General features: G+C 44.1%; 1 protein-coding gene across 1 annotated transcript in view; it reads right to left on the reverse strand.

Moving 5' to 3' along the window:
* Positions 1–2,704: 2,704 nt before the first annotated feature.
* The window catches only part of PNCK (pregnancy up-regulated nonubiquitous CaM kinase), a 150,640-nt gene continuing 133,892 nt past the window's right edge, over positions 2,705–19,452 (reverse strand). Inside the window, exons 9-12 of the mRNA XM_073600169.1 lie at positions 16,604–16,682; positions 9,751–9,838; positions 7,885–8,007; positions 2,705–3,991 (exon numbers count right to left, since the gene is read on the reverse strand). Of these exons, the coding sequence (XP_073456270.1) occupies positions 7,891–8,007; positions 9,751–9,838; positions 16,604–16,682 (284 nt within the window). The 3' untranslated portion in view covers positions 2,705–3,991; positions 7,885–7,890. The remainder of the gene's footprint in view (positions 3,992–7,884; positions 8,008–9,750; positions 9,839–16,603; positions 16,683–19,452) is intronic.

Raw genomic sequence — 19,452 nt, forward strand, 5'->3', positions numbered from 1 at the left:
ACCCCCTCCACAACGGCAGTCCTGGAGCCATTTTTTAAATTTTCTAATTTATTGTTTACGTGTTTTAAAAATCATTTTATCCCTGAAGATTATAAAAACCCCAAAATATTATTTTTATTTTTTTGAAAGCAGACACCCTAGAGAATAAAATGTTGGTAGTTCTAATTTTTTATGTTTGCACAATATTAACGCAACTGTTTATGAAAGGCAACATTTCAGTAAAAAATACACTAATTTCTGGGCACATAAATGCAATTTATTACCTAATTTTTTTTGGTAAACTATAAAATATGAGGTCGTGCCAAGTAGATACCTATGTCAAACCTTAAACCTGCATGCTCCCGTTCATGTGTTTGTGGGGGTCTCTAAAAAAAAAAAATTGAAAATAATTAACAAATTACAAACCGCGCTCCTTCTGATGTGCTAGTGCAAATAGTTAACAATCATAAAGTTACAAAATTTATGTAAAGATCTCACTTTTCTGAGATCTTTACATAAATTTTGTAACTTTGTGATTGTTAACTACCGTATTTGCACTGGCACTTCAGAAGGAGCGTGGTTTGTAATTAATTCGTTAATTATTTTCTTTTTTTCACTTTTCCTATAACATGCTGCTCCTAAACATATTTAACTCATTAGTTTCCTCCTGCACGGGTTGGTGGTTTGTACCATTTGTAATATCTAAAAAAAAAAAAAAATGTTTATTTTTTTTTTATATGTCTCCTTATATGCTTAAAACATTTTTGGTTTAATTTTATTGTATTTATTTATGTTTACATAACTATGCTATCACATAGGGCAGCCTTTTTCATCAGAAGTGCCTTGGCAAAATGCCTACAATTGCCCAAAAATTGTATACAAGCTGGCGTGTGAATGAAACCTGCCTTTTAGTTACACAAAGCCACAGGTTTTCATTGTGCACCATTACAACCTTCTAGCTGCTGGCGTCCTAACGACCAATTATATCATCAGTTGATATGGAGGATGTCAGTAGACTGCATAGCATCCTTGTTTGACCCTCCCCTGCCCCTCTCCATAAGTGATGGGGTCACATTAGCTGAGTGATGGAGAAAAACCGAGGCAGAAGAGAAACATTGGAATACTAGTCAGTACCAGTTTGCAAATTTGCTTTGGAAGAATAAATCACCTCTAATGTTGGGTGTCCTACTTGTGTTGATGTTGCTGCATTATGTAAAACTATTATAATAGTTTTTAAATTTTAGAATAGGGTGCCTCAAGACTGTCCATTAATTTTAAAGGTTGAGAAACACTGACATAGGGGACCAATAGCCCCCTATGTGAAATCGGTGACAGGTTCTCTTTATTGAGACACCCAGGTTCTATTAGACCCTCAATGTCTCTCCTCTAATCCGCTGCAGCTGATGGAACACAGACCCCTGTTTCATCAGGTGCTTCCCCCAGCACTGATCCTGGAGAATGACAGCTCTGGTCCAGGAAGTGACGTCATACACGTCACTTCCTGGTCTGTGTACAAGAGGGAGGCTGAGGGGATGGAGGTCTGCTGAGCTCCCGCCGCCCTTCCCAGTGACACCCACCTTGACAACACCAGCCCCACAGGTGGGACAGCGGAGGCCGGTGAACATGGCGAGGGGGAAAGGTGGCACATCGCGGCAGTGGTCGTGGAATTGATAGACTACTTCACAGCCGCTTGTATCACTTCCACATAAAAGCCAACAGTCGGCTTTACTAAAGTACACACACATTGTGTAAAAATGCAAATGGCTGCAGCACTGTAAAAATCCGAATGCCCAGCAAGGGGCTGGGGATTGGAATTTTACCGTCCTCCAGTGGTGGCCTGTCAATATGGTACGCAGGGGCGCCGCCCCCCTAATCCATGCACCTGGTCCTTAATCTACATGCAGGGTGCAGGACGCATGGATTTCTATGTTTTTTTTTTTTTTTTAAGCACCTGATTGGAGTCAGAGGCACTAATTGGCTTCAAAAAAGGGTGGGCTTGGGGCACAGAGCTCTGTGCCCCAAGCCCACCCAGTTGTGTTACAATAGCGAATATTTGCTATTGTCTTCCTGATTCTCCTCCCGGCCAATCAGGAAGCGGGTCCTGAGACCTGATTGGCCAGGGAGTCTTAGGACATGGCGGGTGGCATTGGTTTGCCGCCCCCCCACCCCAAAATATTGAGCACCAGCCGTCACTGCCACCTGGCCCTATCGTGGCACCCTAAGGCGGATGCTTAAGCCTCCTTAGGATTTGCTACCCTTGGGAGGCCAAACTATATCTGTCTACAGACACATGTGTTTGTTTGGGGGGGAATTGGGGGGTGAAAGTACAGCTGTAAATCCAAGCTGATGAGTGTGTGTAAAACCCCCCACTTGGCATATGAGTTACCATTTTGTCTTGAGGTGCTTTTAAACCTAAATTCAGCTTTTGTTTGCAAAATTCTGAAAAAGTACACCATTCTAACGAGGTCACACTATACATATATTTAATTTTAAAGCAATTACTCCCAATGCTCAGTGTTTTTTCTTATCTTTTGTTATTCTTAAATAATAACAAAGGTCCATCATATGTACACTGATATACGGTAGCGTTTCCTTTAGACAGCCCTTATATAGTAATGACGTTGACGCAACCAGAGCCATCCTGTTTCACTCAACTTGACAGGTTAGCTTGGAGGTTTAGAATTTAAGAGGATTAAGAACAAACTAAAGACATATCCATGCAAGATTTTCTGGTCAGCAATTGTATTTAATGTAATACAGTTAAATCACAAGAGTACACTCTTTGAGAAAATAAACCACGGTCCTAATACACTGATAACTAGTTTTGTTTCATAATGACACCAGAAGCCTAAGCACACTTTCAATATTTTGGCACATCTCCACAAGGGAAAGGGGAATTTGATGGGTGTCGCTGAGTCCACAAACTATCCTGTGACTGTTATCATATGTTCTTTTTTTTTTCTTTTTATAACAGTGTCTCCTCCAACCGAACGTCAGCAGCATCGTTACATTATATTGACAACAGGAGGAGCACAAGGTCCGTGATTTGGCACAAAGATCCAAGGGTTCACAATGAAGTGAGACATATTTCCACTAGAAGGTAAACAGCCAATACATCCAAATCCAAATACAGTTCAGCTCAGGGTCTTCCCAGCCTTCCAGGTCCCAATCCTCCATTCTCGTGGCATCTTTTCTTCCACCTTCCAGTCAGCCACTTCAGAACATAACTTTCGCTTGCCCTTGGGACAAAGATTTCCCGTACTGGGTTACATCATCTTCTGCAACCTCCAAACTTAGAGGATATACTTTTTTTTTTTGACTGATGGGATGGTTGGCTTAAAAACAACTTAAGTATGGACATGGAGTTGCAGAAGGTGATAACATAAGAAGGTCCAAATAAGCGGTGGAGTTTAGACAAAATTTGAAATTAAATGGGATAACGATATGGCTCATACTTGCACAAGATCTCATAATGCCCCATTAACGTGATGGCAATAAAAACTAAACAATAGCGTTAAAGAACATCATTTTCATATCTAAATAAATGTAAAAGTTTTAAGAAAATTATGTGGAAAAATATGTTGGTGTGTGAAAAAGGACAATGATGTGTAAATCTAATGGGCCAACATATTATCCTCAGGTTCTGGGTCCCATGGCCATCCTCAGCATTATTCATTATGACAGAGGACTTCAACACAACACAACCAGTGACCTATCTTCTAAGTCCATGTCTGTTTATGGCCCTTTGAATGAGGAGGTAGTGGGGGACGAACCATATGGAAGCAGCCTTTTGTACTCCATCTCAAGAACTTCCGAATGAACCGTGGCCAGCTGGAGGAACGAGGGGGGGGGGGTTTGAAGTGGGGCCGTGGTGGGCTAAGGGAAGAACAGCCATTGGCCGCTTTAGGCATCATGCAGACAGGTGTCACCACAAGCTCATGCAAGGGTGTAGTGCCTGACATGGAGATCCCTGATATGGGGGGACTCCAGAAGTCAAGTCTTCATTTTCCAGCTGTTAATAGAAAGAGGAATTAAAGTCAGCAAAGTCATTAAAGAACCTAAAGGCAATAGAATGTGGACAAAGGACAAAACTCACATTCTTTACACAATATCTATATGATCACTATATAGTAAGGTAACAAAACATTGAAAATAACTAAGGAGTTTTCTGCTGTGCAGTTACTCCATACCCTGCACTGAAACTGGTCAAACCATGTCTTTAGAATTGACATTATACACAAGAGACCTGGATGAACGCGTTTGGGGTGGAGGAACTTGACTGGCCTGCACAGAGTTCTGACCTCAACCCGATAGAACACCTTTCGTATGAATTAGAGTGTGGACTTCGAGCCAGGCCTTCTCGTCCATCATCAGTGCCTGACCTCACAAATGCGCTTCTGGAAGAATGGTCAGACATTCCCATAGACATACTCCTAAACCTTGTGGACAGCCTTCCCAGAAGAGTTGAAGCTGTTGTAGCTGCAAAGGGTGGGCCAACTCAATATTGAACCCTATAGACTAAGGCTGGGATGACATTAAAGTGCATGTGCATGTAAAGGCAGGCGTCCCAATACTTAACAATATAGTGTATATTTATCTGCAGCATAATATCCTTTTGGATATAAGGGGGGTGCTGGCTGTCCCACAATCCTATCAGGTTTCCCATATCGCAGGAACATTTTGTTTCAACGTTCATAATGAGAAGGCTAATTAGTACGCTATGAGTCAGCGTCATGATAGCGCCACAATGAATGGATATGCTTCAGTCTCATCAATGATAGATGATCTCTGGGCCAGAAAAGGGAGTAAAAACAAGGCTTGGCATATAAAGCATGCTAGTTTACATTTGTGCGCATGAAAGATCTCAACAAACCTCATGAAGCATTCATGTTTATGTATTGGAACTGCAGCCAACCCATTTCCCGATTGTGTGTAGGCTACAGTGGATTGTGCTGGTTCATCAAACTTGTCTGAAGGATGATCAGCAACCCCCATATGTTCGCAGAGACTCATTAAGGCTCTACAAGAGACCGACCCGTGTAATCAAGCACATAATCGCCAGACCTACTTAAAGTATATCTAAACCCCTGATGTCCAATCTGAGGCCCTCTGGAACTATTTGTAAGGCCTTCACTCATCTGTGTCTCCCCATTTCCCTGTTGTAGCAGTGATCTCTAGCAATCTCATGGAATGTTCCTCCCAGTCTGCATCTCCTGAAGCATGTCCATAGCTCCCAACTGTCCCTGATTTCGAGGGACTGTCCCTGATTTGGAACAATGTCCCTCTGTCCCTCTTTCCTCCTCATTTGTCCCTCATTTTGGTCTGATCTATATAGTTGTATGTAAAATGCACTTTTTATCTTTCAAAAAGTGTTTCCCAGTGCTAAACCTTTCATCTGATTTCTAAATTGCTGCATTTGTACATTTTAAAAGCCAATATAAATGAATAATAGTGGTAAAAAAAAAAAAAAGAAAGTCCTTGTGGATTTAATTAACCTTTTTTTTTTTTTTGGTTAATTCTCCTTTAAGAGGGTGTGGCAGGGGGTGTGTCCTGTGCCTACATACATTTGCTAGTAGGTGTCCCTCATTCCCATCTCAAAATGTTGGGAGGTGTGCATGTCCCCACTGTCCAATAACTCCTATAGCATGTCTGCAGTCTCTGCCCATCTCCTGTATCATGGACAGTGTAAAAATAAAAAGTAAAATAAATAATTAAAAAAATAGTAATAATAATTTAAAGTGCCCCGTCCAGCCGAGCTCGCGCGCAGAAGCGAACGCATACGTAAGTCGCGCCCGCATATGAAAACGATGTTCAAACCACACATGTGAGGAACTCTAGCTCAAAACTGGTAATCTGTAGACATTTGTAAACGTCGCCTGTGGAGGTTTTTAAGGGTCAAAGTTTGTCGCCAAACCACGAGGAGTGACGTCACACGACCCCGGCCAGTCACAGAGCCGGAGTTTGCGAGGGGTGAAGATGGACGCTCCCTACAAGTGGGGACAACGGCGACAGCGCGGGCTTCGGTTTCAGGTAAGTGACACATAATGGGCTAGTATGCGATGCATACTAGCCCATTATGCTTAACCTTTGCAGTGAAATAAAGAGGAAGTAAAACCCACCAGGGTTTACTTCCTCTTTAAGTAGTCAAAGCAAAACCTAGTTCAGTAGTTTGTCACCATTCTACGAGCGTGCGCAATTTGAAAGCCTGACATGTTGTTAGGTATCTATTTACTCGGTGTAACATCATCTTTCAAAAAAAATGGGGTATACTGTAAATTTGTTTTTTGTTTTTTATTCATTAACCCCTTTCCGTCCGCCATATAGCAAAATGACATCGGTAAAATGGTTGAGATATCCTGACCGAACGTCATATGACATGATCAGGATAACAAGCCGTTGCGCGCCCCCGGGGGTGTGCATTGCGGCAATCGTTGTTGCGGGGTGTCAGTCTGACACACCTCAACTCCGATGTAGGTAAAGAGTCTCTGACGGAGACTCTTTACCACGTGATCAGCCGTGTCCAATCACGACTGATCACGATGTAAACAGAAAGAGCCGTTTATCGTCTGACATACGCGAGTAGAGGAGAGCCGATCGGCGGCTCTCCTGACAGGGGGGGGTCTGCGCTGATTGTTTATCAGCGCAGCCCCCCTCGGATGCTCACCCAGGACCACCAGGGATGCCACCAGGACCACCAGGATGGCATCCCTGGTGGCCATGGGTGGCAATGCGTGCCCACTCATGATGCCAATCAGTGCCCACCAGCAATACCTGCCAGTGCCTCCTAATCATTGATGCCAATCAGTGCCATCTATCAGTGTCAATCAGTGCCACTCATTAGTGTCACCTATCAGTGCTGACCTATCAGTGCCCATCAGTGCCACCCATTAGTACCCATCAGTGCCACCTTTTATAGTGCCCATCTGTGCCACCTATGAGTGCCCATCAGTGTCGCATATCAGTGCCAATCATCAGTACCACCTCATCCGTGCTCAGTGCCACCTTATCAGTGCCCGGCAGTGCAGCCTCATCAGTGCCCATCAATGTCGCATATCAGTGCCCATCAGTGCCGCCTTATCAGTGCCCATCAGTGAAGGAGAAAATGTACTTATTTACAAAATTTTATAACAGAAGCAAAGAAAAACGTATTTTTTTCTAAATTTTCGGTCTTTTTTTATTTGTTTAGCAAACAATAAAAACCGCAGAGGTGATCAAATACCACCAAAAGAGGTTCTATTCTATTTGTGGGAAGAAAATGATAAAAATGTTTTGTTTGGGTACAGTGTAGCATGACCGCGCAATTGTCATTTAAACAGCGACAGCGCTGAAAGCTGAAAATTGGCCTGGGCAGGAAGGGGTGGAAGTGCCCGGTATTGAAGTGGTTAAAGTGTACTTTTCCCCCAAAAAAATAGCTTTTGAAAAACTGCTGCGCAAATACTGCGTGACATTAAAAAATGTCAACAATCGCCATTTTTTTTCCCTAGGGTCTCTGCTAAAAAAAAAAAAAATAAATATATATGTATATATACACACACACACACACACACACACACACACACACACACACACACACACACACACACACACACACACACACACACACACATATATATACACATACACACACACATACATACTGTTTGGGGGTTACAAGTAATTTTCTAGCAAAAAATACTGATGTGTAAACAAGAAGTGCCAGAAAAGGCTTGGTCTTCTACTTGGTCTTCAAGTAGTTCTGTCCCTCCAGGACAGAACTACAAACACCCCCCTCTCTCCTCTTATCCATCAAATCAGGGGGAGGTGTTGTGTAGTCATCAGACAGAGCTAACAACAGTGTATCAGATCACATCAGAGGCATTGGAAGTTTTAAGGTGAAAATATCCATTCTTGTGATCCATTTCTTACCTCCGATCACCACTTATCTTTCTCCTCCTGGACGGCCTCCCCTGCGTTATCTTCAGTATCTACTTCAGCACTTTGACCCATTTTCGTGATATGGCGCAGGAAGGACGTTGCATTAAATGCCCTCTAAAAAAAAAAAATAAAAATAGAAAAAAAAAATAAAGCTGTAATATAATTTTCTCATCAATATATGTTTTAAAAACCTCATTTCTATGCATTGTTTGCATGTCATCCACGTTGATGGTGCCTTGATCATCCGCTGCAAACCTTTCAGAAAATGTCTTTCTCAAACAATATTCTCCTTTTCTGTCTCTATTGACATGAAACACCCATAAGGATCCCAGAAGCCAGATCCCGTATAATAAGTTAAAATACAGAGGAAAGCATTGAGGAACCAAGATTTTTGACTTCCATCACATGACCGATTATCATGCTATAGTTCGATCTTTGCACAAATGTATTGAGACCCTGAAAGCCTTCCATGCCCCAACAGTAAACAAAAAAAAAAAAGGTATGCTATATACTCACACAAGGAAAGTATGGGATTGAGACATTTTGGATTGAAATGTTGGAGGGGTTCTGGATGAGGTGGAGTTACTAAGGGTGGGGGGGGGGGGGGGTGTTCTGGAGGGGGTTAGGGGTCTCTCCAGCAGACTTGGTGGCTTCATAGGGATATAAGATTTCTGGAGGGGACTGGAAAAAAAACTGTGAAGGTCGGGGTCTTTGCATGGATACTGTGGGGGAACTGGAGGGGCCGGGGGACACTGTGGGACATTGCCAGAGGCACTGTGGGGGCTAGTGGTTCTGCAGTAGGCTGGGGGGGGGTCACTGCAGAGGGCTGGGTGACACAGTGGGAGGTTAAGGGGGCATTGTGGGACATTGTTAGAGGTTGGGTGCATTATGGAGACCTGGAGGCTCTGCGGTAGGCTGGGGGGCACTGCAGGGGGCTGTTGAGCATAGTGGCAGGTTGAAGTGGCAGTGTGGGACATTGTTGGAAGTTGGGGGCACTATGGGGGGCTTGTGGCTCTGCAGTAGGCTGGGGGGGGGGGGGCACTGCAGTGGGCTGGGTGACACAGTGGGGGGTTAAGGGACATTGTGAGACATTGTTGGAGGTTGGGGGCATTATGGAGGGCTGGAGGCTCTGCAGTAGGCTGGGGGGCACTGCAAGGGTCTGATTAGTACAGTGTGGGGTTGAGGTGGCAGTGTGGGACATTGTTGGAAGTTGGGGACACTATGGGGGGATGGTGGCTCTGCAGTAGGCTGGGGGGTACTGCAGTGGGCTGGGTGACACAGTAGGGGGTTAGGGGGGCATTGTGAGACATTGTTGGAGGTTGGGGGCTCTGCAGTAGGCTAGCAGGGGGGCACTTCAGTGGGCTGGGTGACACAGTGGAAGGGTTAAGGGGGCATTGTGGGACATTGTTGGAGGTTGTGGGCATTATGGGGGTTGAAGGCTCTGCAGTAGACTGGGGGGCACTGCAGGGGTCTGGTTAGCACAGTGGGAGGTTGAGGTGACAGTGTGGGACATTGTTGGAAGTTGGGGACACTATGGGGGGCTGGTGGCTCTGCAGTAGGCTAGGGGGGTACTGCAGTGGGCTGGGTGACACAGTGGGAGGTTAAGGGGGCATTGTGGGAGGTCGGGGGCATTATGGGGGTTGGAGGCTCTGCAGTAGGCTGGGGCACACTGCAGTGGGGGTGGTTGGCACCGTGGGAGGGTGGGTGTATGTAGCCAGTAGATGGCTAATTATTATTACACAAAATATGGCAAGTTTCGTTGGAGCTGTGCGGATGTTTCACGGTTGTCTAGTGAACCTTTTCTACACACAAACCCCAAAGAGTTGCAGACCATTCATAATACAATGACCATCTCACCTTCCACTGAGTCCGTGCAAAATTCTTCTGGATTTGCTCACTGACAGAACCGTGGATGTCTCGTTCTAGAGCCGTATCTCCGGAGATCCTGCCAGGAGCAGAGAGAGCAGCATGTGGGATTAGAAATATTAGATCTGATCATAGAACACAGCATGATTCTTACTGTCCCTTCATATACAAAGAAATCATAAATATAAGGCCATTGACATCAATTGGATGGATGGACACTGTTGAGGGAGGAATGAATAGGTGGACACTGTCAAGGGAGGGAGGCATGGATAAATGGATGAATGAACACTGTGAAAGGAGCAATGGATGGATGGAGTTTGTCGAGGGATGGATGCTGCCAAAGGAGGGATCAATTGAGCGATGGACACTGTCAAGGGAGTTAGGGAGGGATTTATAGATGAATGGATTGATAGACACTGTTGGGAAAGGGATGGATAGATAGCTATGTAGCATCCTGATAGTAGGCAGGGTTGCTAACAAAGTTAGCTTGCTAGGTGGTAACTAGCCTGGCTGATTGATAGGGGATTCACAGTTTTTTTCCCTAAATCTGGATTTGATGTACCTCTCTCTTATGTCACTAGGTGGCATTGTTAGACATCAAAGAAATTCTGGACAGCCGCACTCCAAAAATATTTGCCTTTATTCAATAAGGTGTCATCCAAAATACAGGTCACAGCAAAATGGAAGAAAGCTTACACGTTTCGCACTACAAGGAGTGCTTAGTCATAGCTGTGACTAAGCACTCCTTTTGCGAAACGCGTAAGATTTGTTCCATTTTGCTGTGACCTGTATTTTGGATGACACCCTATTGAATAAAGGCAAATATTTTTGGAGTGCTACTGTCCAGAATTTCTTTGATGTCTAACTGCCATAGCATTTCCAGCACCTGGACTTCTAGACTGAAGGAGATGCCTTTTACCTTGATCTGACCCACCTGGAGTGGTGATACTCTCTCCCTAGGTGACATTGTTGCCTGTGGCATTGGAATGACAGGGAGGCATAGTGAATTCATACTAGGAGTAGATAGGTTGTTTCAGCCAATTGGCAGGGGTTTTCTTCAGTCCCTTGGCCCACTGGGAGAGCCTATTTGTTCAGGAGGAGTAAGGTGATCAGAGTTCTGTGCCACCTAGATGGCTGTCTGGGTGGACGTGTGTTACTAGGCCAGAAGCCTGAGCCCTATCGCGGGAGCACCTCGCTGCTAGGCTGTCTGAGGCCTATCCAGGTTTGAGAGAAGCAGCGAGGTTTTGGGGTTTTCGGCCGGAAGCCCAAGTTGCAGAGGTTCCACCGGACGGGGAATCACATCGTTGCCAGCAGTGAGGGAGAAGCAGTTGCCACATGGGATGACCACTCCTGTTACCAGAGGCAAGTGAGGATCAAGGTCAGAGATAAAGGATACACAGTCGCCATTATGGGACAACCACTCCGGTTATCAGAGGCCAGTTATGGAAGTCTGAAGAAGTACCAGAGCAGCCTTATTCACTAGCTGGGGATAGTGAACTAATGGGAAAGCTTCAGCAGAGTACCAAGCCAGGGACCCAGCGGGTTAGCAGTTGTGACACTTGAGGAGTATACAGTGGGTTAGCTGTGGAAGAGCTCAGGGGTTACAGTGATGACTGGGATCTTGAATTCTAGTGAGAGACCGGGAGCTCAGTGAGTGAAGATCTACAGTTGGATAGTGTAAGATGTGAGAAAAGTTCTATACTGGGTTACTGTGAGTTACGTGTATGAATCTCTATTGACTGTTCAATGTTCAATTGCTGTAGGAGACAGCAGTTCTACCAAATACAGTGACTGCATCCAGCTTAAAGGCCCTCTACCTGTATAGCGGTCTGCCCATTTTTGTCTCAGAGTCTGCCAAGTGCTATTGCATCTGCTGAAGGGTGTCCTGGCCCTAAACCCCATCTTGTTCAGCTCTGTTTAAGAGACAATAAATCTCTTTTCTTGCGTTCCAAAAAGTGACTAGCGCCCATGTTTTCAAATTGCATTACACCCACCACCATGCCTAGTAACCCATACTGAGAAGAAGGATGTCAGCTCTCCCTAACTCTGGAGGTCACCATTAGGCCTTTAGAGGTCGGGGATGCCGCGATAGATCAAGGTTAGGGAGGATGGATGGACAGATGGACACTGTGGATGGATGGTAGATGAATTGATGGACATTGTTAAGGTAGGGAGGAAGAGATGGATGCATGAACATTGTGAATGGATGGATGGGTTGACACTGTTGGGGGATGGATGGTTGATGAATTGATGGACATTGTCGAGGGAGGGAGGTATGGGTGGGCACTGTGGAGGAAAGGGGTGGGGGATGGATGGATTGACACTGTCATGGGAGGGAACGATGGGTTAATGGGCACTGTCAAGAGTGGGAGTGATGGACGGATGTTGATAGATAAATAATGGATGGATAGATATGGATAAATAGGCACTGTAGATAGAGAGAGTAGATGTTTGGTTTGACCCAGGTGACAGGTGTTCTGTAAATCTTACCACCAGACAGATATCAACAACGGTTATTACTGTAGATCTGTATTCATTAATAGGTCATACAATGTATTTATTATGACAGAGAGATGAGCTCATCATTCTGCTGCTTCTCCTTCACTGTCCAGTCATGGGTTGGGGGAGGGACAAGATGGTGTTCTATTACCCAACTGCAGCTGAGAAAAGTCAGGTCTCCTTTGAAGTCAGACAAAGCTGTGCTGTGTGGCAGAGCTGTGTAAATCTCCAGGGCTGGATGGACAGAAATACAAATCCTTTGGCAGGGAAAATTTCCCCTTGGCTTTATTTCGTCTTCGTATTTAGACGTTTGCCCGGAGATCGGCTCCAACTCTGTATTTCTTCCTTTCATTTGGAGGAGCTGACTCCCGCCTCTCCTTCGGGGACCGTTGAGCGCTGATCAGGCCATTTTTTCTATCTAACCAAAGAGATTGCCTTTGCTGGGAGCACCAACACTGCGGCATCCATCACACGGAACGGGTACACAAATATCATTTACTCTATTAAATGTTTTGCCGTTTATTCATCACATAAGAAAAACTGCACTCCATTATCGGGACTCCTGAAATGCTCCCAGAATGCAATGGGGACCGGCTGGGAGCTCTGCCAAGCACTGCGGGGCCATGGGATGCCGGTTTATTAGGAGGAATGAAGATGTATTTTTTTTCTGTTGGCATTTTAAAGAAACTAAAGTACAAGCTGGAGGAAACACAGGAGGGGAAAAAACAGATTGGAAAAGGAAGGACTGAGAAATTGTGGACGCGCTGCTCGTAGACATTGTCCTGCCTGTAGCAGCCTCAACCACCGAAGATATTATTTTACTTTGCATTGAAATTCTAACTGCTGGAAAAGATTGAAATACACAGATGAATTACATATACGGGACTTGTTTTGCCCGCCGAAGGATTTGTATTACTGTCCATCAAGTCCTGAGATTTACACAGCTCCGCCACACAGCGCAGCCAGGTGGTTGACACCATTTATAGCGAAGAAAAAAAGTGGGGTCCCCTCTCCAGTCCGAGCCTTCTAAATGGATAGTGAAAGAGCAGCAGCTGACCAGGAAGTCAACATTCTGCTCACTCTGCTCTCACGTCCTGGTAATATGTTCCCTGTTCACACATTTGCATGCAGCACACCTGATTGGCTCCTGGTCTCACCACAACCTCTCCCAGTCTAAATACTGCTGTATACAGAAATCGCAAGAGGCTGTATCAATAAGTACCGAGCTGCATTTATTTGTGTGTAGCGGTTCCCCCCTGTAGAGCTGCTAAAAGTTGTGGCCCACCGGTCACCCTGCCCATCCCGGCATTCACTTCCCAATTACCTTGAGTCAATGAACAGTCCATATGCTTGTTTTTTGTATTTTTATTAAGGGATTTGAACTTGGATAGGGATGGGAATATATGGGATGCCCAATAGAATTATAGAACAGTCAATTTGGGACAGAACTATGTACACTCCTTGTACACGACATTTCTTCAAACGCTCCTTGCAGACTATCACTCTCTCCTGCACAACACTTGACTTCAGGTACAGCTAGCACATGGTTAGGCCCAACACTGACTTCATCAGGCCCTAGAAGTTGCCACTTGTAGGCAACAGCGGGTCCCTTTGATGTAGCAAAAATAGAATTAGGAAGACTTTTAGTGCTAGCTGTCCTATGGTGGACTACTGCTCCCAGCAATCCATCTTCAGGCCCTGCCAACCCTCCTGGCTGCACACACTGGTGGTTCCCTCCAGAAGAGCACTAGCTCCTGCTGTCCTCTCTTACTCCTCTTTGTGCCTCCTGTCCAGATCCTCCACGCGTTCCTGAAGGGATCCTCCCTGTACCCGAGTCCCAGGCCCAAGGATACCACCCCCCCCCCCACAATGGGGAGCGCCCTCAAAGGCCCCCCCGGCCTAGTACTCCATCCCCAGTTCTTCCACCCTACAACTCCTCCCCAGCTGGGCTGACCCTAGGTATTTAAGGAGGCCTGCCCCCTGCCAATCCAAATTGGGGATTGATCAGGGCTCCTTAGAACACCCCAGGCAGCTCCACCTCTCTTCCCCTCCTCTCTTCTAGAATCCTTTAGAAGCCAGAGGGAGGTAACCGAGACGTGATGCTATCTGTGAGTCACCAGCCTACTCCACGCCACTCCCAGCCCAAACAGATCAAAACAAACAGGTGTAGCTTCCAGCTACGCCTGCTTAACCATTTCTGGATCAGCACTTTGAAGAGGGCTATCATTGTTATAGCAGAAGCCAGCTACCATGTCCCCGGTATCCTCTTCTTCAGTGAGCGGTCTGGTTTCCGATGAAAGTGGTCTCTGAGGCGGATTCGCTGCAAGATCACTTTTATCGGCGGCGAGAGGGGGCTCCCCTCCCGCCACTCTCCGGTGCCCTCCGCCGCTTACCAGAGCCGTCAGTAGCAGCGGAGCCGATCAGGTCAGCTCCCTGGCTTGGTATGGAGACGAGTGAGGGGAAGATGGCCCCCACCCATCTCCATATCATTGCAGGGAGGAAGTGACGTCAAAACGTCACTTCTGCCCATAGCTCTTTAAGGGACATTTTTTAATTTTTTTTTTTTTTTTTCTTTTTTATTGCATTTTAGTGTAATTATGAGATCTGAGGTCTTTTTAACCCCAGATCTCATATTTAAGAGGTCCTGTCATGTTTTTTTTTCTATTACAAGGGATATTACATTAAAAAATAAAAAAGGAAAAATTAATAATAAAAAAAAAATTTAAACACGCCCCCTCCCATGATCCCGCGATCGGTAGAGCGAGAGCATTAATTCTAGCCATAGACCTCTTCTGTAACTCAAAACATGTAACGTGTAGAATTTTTTAAACATCGCTTATGGAGATTTTTAAGGGTCAAAGTCTGTCGCCATTCCACGAGCGGGCGCAATTTTGAAGCATGACATGTTGGGTATCAATTTACTCGGCGTAACAATATCTTTCACAATATTTAAAAAAAAATGGGCTAACCTTACTGTTGTCTTATTTTTCATTAATCAAAAAAGTGTATTTTTTCCCAAAAATTTGCTTATAAAAGACCGCTGAGCAAATACGGTGTGACAGAAAGTATTGCAACGACCACCAATTTATTCTCCAGGGTGTTTGGGGGTTCTAAGTAATTTTCTAGCAAAAAAAAAAGTTTTTAACTTGTAAACACCAAATCTCAGAAAGAGGCTCCGTCCTTAAGTCGTTAAATTTACCTGCACTCACCAAAAATCTCACCTCTAGCACCTACCTTGGTAGAAGGTGCTACATGTGTATTTTATATCCATCTGGAGTTCAGATTTAAGGCTGGCCATTGTACAGGACGCTAGGGATGGGTCCTGGACAAGAGCTACACTATTACCAAAAGTATTGGGACACCTGCCTTTACACGCACATGAACTTTAATTGCATCCCAGTCTTAGTCTGTAGGGTTCAATATTGAGTTGGCCCACCCTTTGCAGCTATAACAACTTCAATTCTTCTAGGAGAGCTGTCCACAAGATTTATGTCTATGGAAATGTTTGACCATTCTTCCAGAAGCGTATTTGTGAGATCAGGCACCGATGTTGAGAAGGCCTGGCTCGCAGTCTCTGTTCTAATTCACCCTAAAGGTGTTTTATCTGGTTGAGGTCAGGCCAGTAAAGTTCCTCCACCACAAACTCGCTCATCCATGTCTTTATGGACCTTGCTTTGTGCACTGGTGAGCAGCCATGTTGGAACAGGAAGGGACCATCCTCAAACTGTTCCCACAAAGTTGGGAGCATGAAATTGTCCAAAATGTCTTAGTATGCTGCCTTAAAGTGGTTGCAAAAGGATCAAGTGTGGACTGTCTGGCATCTGAGACATTGTTTGCTGGACTCCTGCGGCCTTTCCACAGGAAGGGAACCCTAAACCCTGGTGTGGGATTGGTATACTGGTGGTGAGCCAATTTGTTCTATTCATCATACCAGAAATAAGGACTGTTTTCCATTTGTTTTGCTGAAGGCAGCTGTTTTTTTTGCCTGGTTTTGAGCAGACAATATAGACTGTTTACTTCCACAAATGACTGGCTGGTGATCCCAGGCTCCCCATAGTTCACCATAAACTGTACAACTGATTGTTTGATCTCCTTTAGATCTCTACCGTCAACTATGAAATGTAAGGGCCTGTATGATTTGATACTAATTCAATAGATTGCTTTGGTTTGTGCTCATAATGGGCAATGTTGGCCAATCCAACTACAACGCAATAGCAAGGGAAATAACATGGTCTTCAATTGGTATTGTTCGCACCTACGCGCTGTGTAAAAATGATGCCAGCTTAAAAATAGACCCGTACATTTTTCCTCGCATTGAAATGGGCGGTCAGATTGGTAATCTTACCATGGATGCTGCAGGGCTTGTTCACAGGTCAGCCTTTTCTCGGGCTCCCTCTCCAGCAGGTGTCGGATAAAGTCTTTAGCTGAGTAGACAGATGAAAAAATATGAGAACCAAAATTCTTCAGCCCCCCCCCCACAATTTATCACTGACTGGCAACAAACAGTCCAATTGTAGCATACAAATCTGATAGACCCCAATTTCTGGTGTCACAGGAAGTCCACAACAATCAGAAATTCTCATTTGTCTTGACAGGTACTCCAGTACCACATGGTTCTACGACATTGGTTCCCAACCTCAGTCTTCAAGTACCCCCAACAGGTCATGCTTTTCACAAGTGGTTTAAATCAATGTCCATGGCTTGTACCGAAAGTAATGCAAAAAGTGGGCATTATTTTATTAAAAAGTTACTAAACCCGGGACCCTACATTCACTATATCTGATCTCCCACAGTACGCAGACCATGGAAATATTTTAGTAAATATAAACTGCTAAATACCTTTTCTCACCAGCAGTATATGGCAGTCTTGTGAATTCTATTGGTGTCTGGTTAAAGTTTGTAGGAGGAGTTTTCATTCTGCTCTAACTGTCCTATGAGGCTGCCTGACCCCTGACCCTCTGTCTAGACAGTGCTGATTGACCCTGTGCTGATTACATGCACTCTCCCAAGAAAAAAAAAAAACTCTCTAGCAATACACACCAAACTGAGCATGTGCAGCTTCTCCCCTAGCCTCTGTTCTATCTCTTGATGGTTCGGGGACTGTGGAAGGAGGGGAGGAACAGAGAAGACAGGAACAAAGAGCCTTTTTCCACAATGCAGAGGATTAATCCCTTAGGCTCCATAGTGAGTATAACAAGCATGCTTTACTGCATATACAGACTGATTTTACTGTTGCAGGTTTAGTAACACTTTAACCACTTACGGACCGCCCGCCGTCGTTATACGTTGATACTTTGAAGAGGAATATCGTTGTTATGGCAGCAGCTAGCTACATAACCTCGGGATCCTCTTCTTCAGTGGGCGGTCCGCATCAAGATAAAAGTGGTCTCATCGGCGGATTTGTCACGAGATCACTTTTATCGATGGCAGGAGAGCTGCTTTGGTGCCCTCCGCCATTTACCAGAGGTGATCGGGTCCTCTTCCCTGTGTGGTATGGAGCTGAGGGAAGATGGAAGATTAATTTTTTTTTTTTAAACTTTTTTTCTTTTTTTTTTTTTATTACTGCATTTTAGTGTAAATATGAGATCTGAGGTATTTTTGACCCCAGATCTCATATTTAAGAGGTCCTGTCATGCTTTTTTTCTATTACAAGGGATGTTTAGATTCCTTCTAATGGTAATAAAAGTGACACATTTAAAAAAAAAAAAAAGAACAGTGTAAAAATAAAAAATAAAAGCTAAAATAAATAAGAAAAACTAAATTATTTTAAACACGCCTCGTCCCACCGAGTTAGCGCACAGAAGCGAACACAAATGTGAATAGTGCCCACATATGAAAACAGTCTTCAAACCACACGTGAGGTATCACCGCGATCGGTAGAGCGAGAGCAATAATTCTAGACCTCAGACCTCCTCTGTAACGCAAAACATGCAACCTGTAGAAATGTTTTAGACGTTGCATATGGAGATTTTTAAGGGTAAAAGTTTGTCACCATTCCACGAGCGGCCGCAACTTTGAAGCATGACATGTTGTACCAATTTACTCGGCGTAACATCTTTCACATTTAGAAAAAAAAAATTGGCTAACTTTACTGTTGTCTTATTTTTTTAATTCAAAAAAGTGCGCTTGTAAGACCGCTGTGCAAATACAATGTGACAGAAAGTAGTGCAACGACCGCTATGTTATTCTCAAGGCTGTTAGATAAAAAAAAAAAAATATATATATATATATATATATATATAATGTTTGGGGGTTTTAAGTAATTTTCTAGCAAAAAAAACAAAAAAAAAAGATTTTAACTTGTAAATAACAAGTTTGAAAAAGTGGTTACCTTACATAGGTTGTCCAAATTTCACATGTTCTTAGAGTAACTCTTCTTTTTCATTTCAGGTAAATAATGGATTTCAAGGAGAAGCAATGTGCCATCATTGAGTTCTTGATGCAGGCTGTGCAAAACTGATCTTCTCCCACTGCGTGGTTTGTATTCAATGTTGGTTTCCCCATCTTTAAAGTTCTTCATCCATCTTGGCACATTGGTTTTGTAAAACTCTGCAGCCTTCTGTGGAGGTCGTACAGCCTGCACCTCTCCTTCATCCAAAACTCAATGAGGGCACATTGCTTCTGGTTGGAATCCATTGAAGAAAGAAGAAAGCAAAGAAGGAGGAAGGTGAAGAAGGAAAAGAAGGAAGAAAGGCGAAAGAAGGAAGAAAAAGTTAGAAGAAAGAAGGAAGAAGAAAAAAGAAAGAAGAAGAAGGAGAAAGGAGAAAGGAGGAAGAAGAAAGAAAGAAGAAAGAAGAAAGAAAAGGAGGAAGAAGAAAGAAAAGAATAAAGAAGGAAGAAAGGAGAAGAAAGCAAAGAAGAAGAAAGAAGAAAAGAAGGAAGAAGGAAGAAAGAAAAGAAGAAACAAAGAAAAGAAGAAACAAGGAAGCAGAAAGAATATTTCTATATTGTGGTCAGGTTGTGAGAAGTGGGATATCACTTCTCACAACCAGACCACACTATAGAAGACCTCAATGTTTTAGTTCTTAAAAGGGAATTTCAGAACTATCCAAGAAAGGAAAAGATTTGAACTAAGAATGATACCCCCCCCCCCCAGTCTATAGCTCCTCCTCTGTCTTATCTCACTAACTCTACTGCTAGCTTTATTACCATTGTCATATACATTGATTTGTAGATGTTTGTTTTTCCTTTTTT

This window comes from Aquarana catesbeiana, linkage group LG09, assembly GCF_042186555.1.
Source record: "Aquarana catesbeiana isolate 2022-GZ linkage group LG09, ASM4218655v1, whole genome shotgun sequence".
NCBI classification, from domain to species: domain Eukaryota; kingdom Metazoa; phylum Chordata; class Amphibia; order Anura; family Ranidae; genus Aquarana; species Aquarana catesbeiana.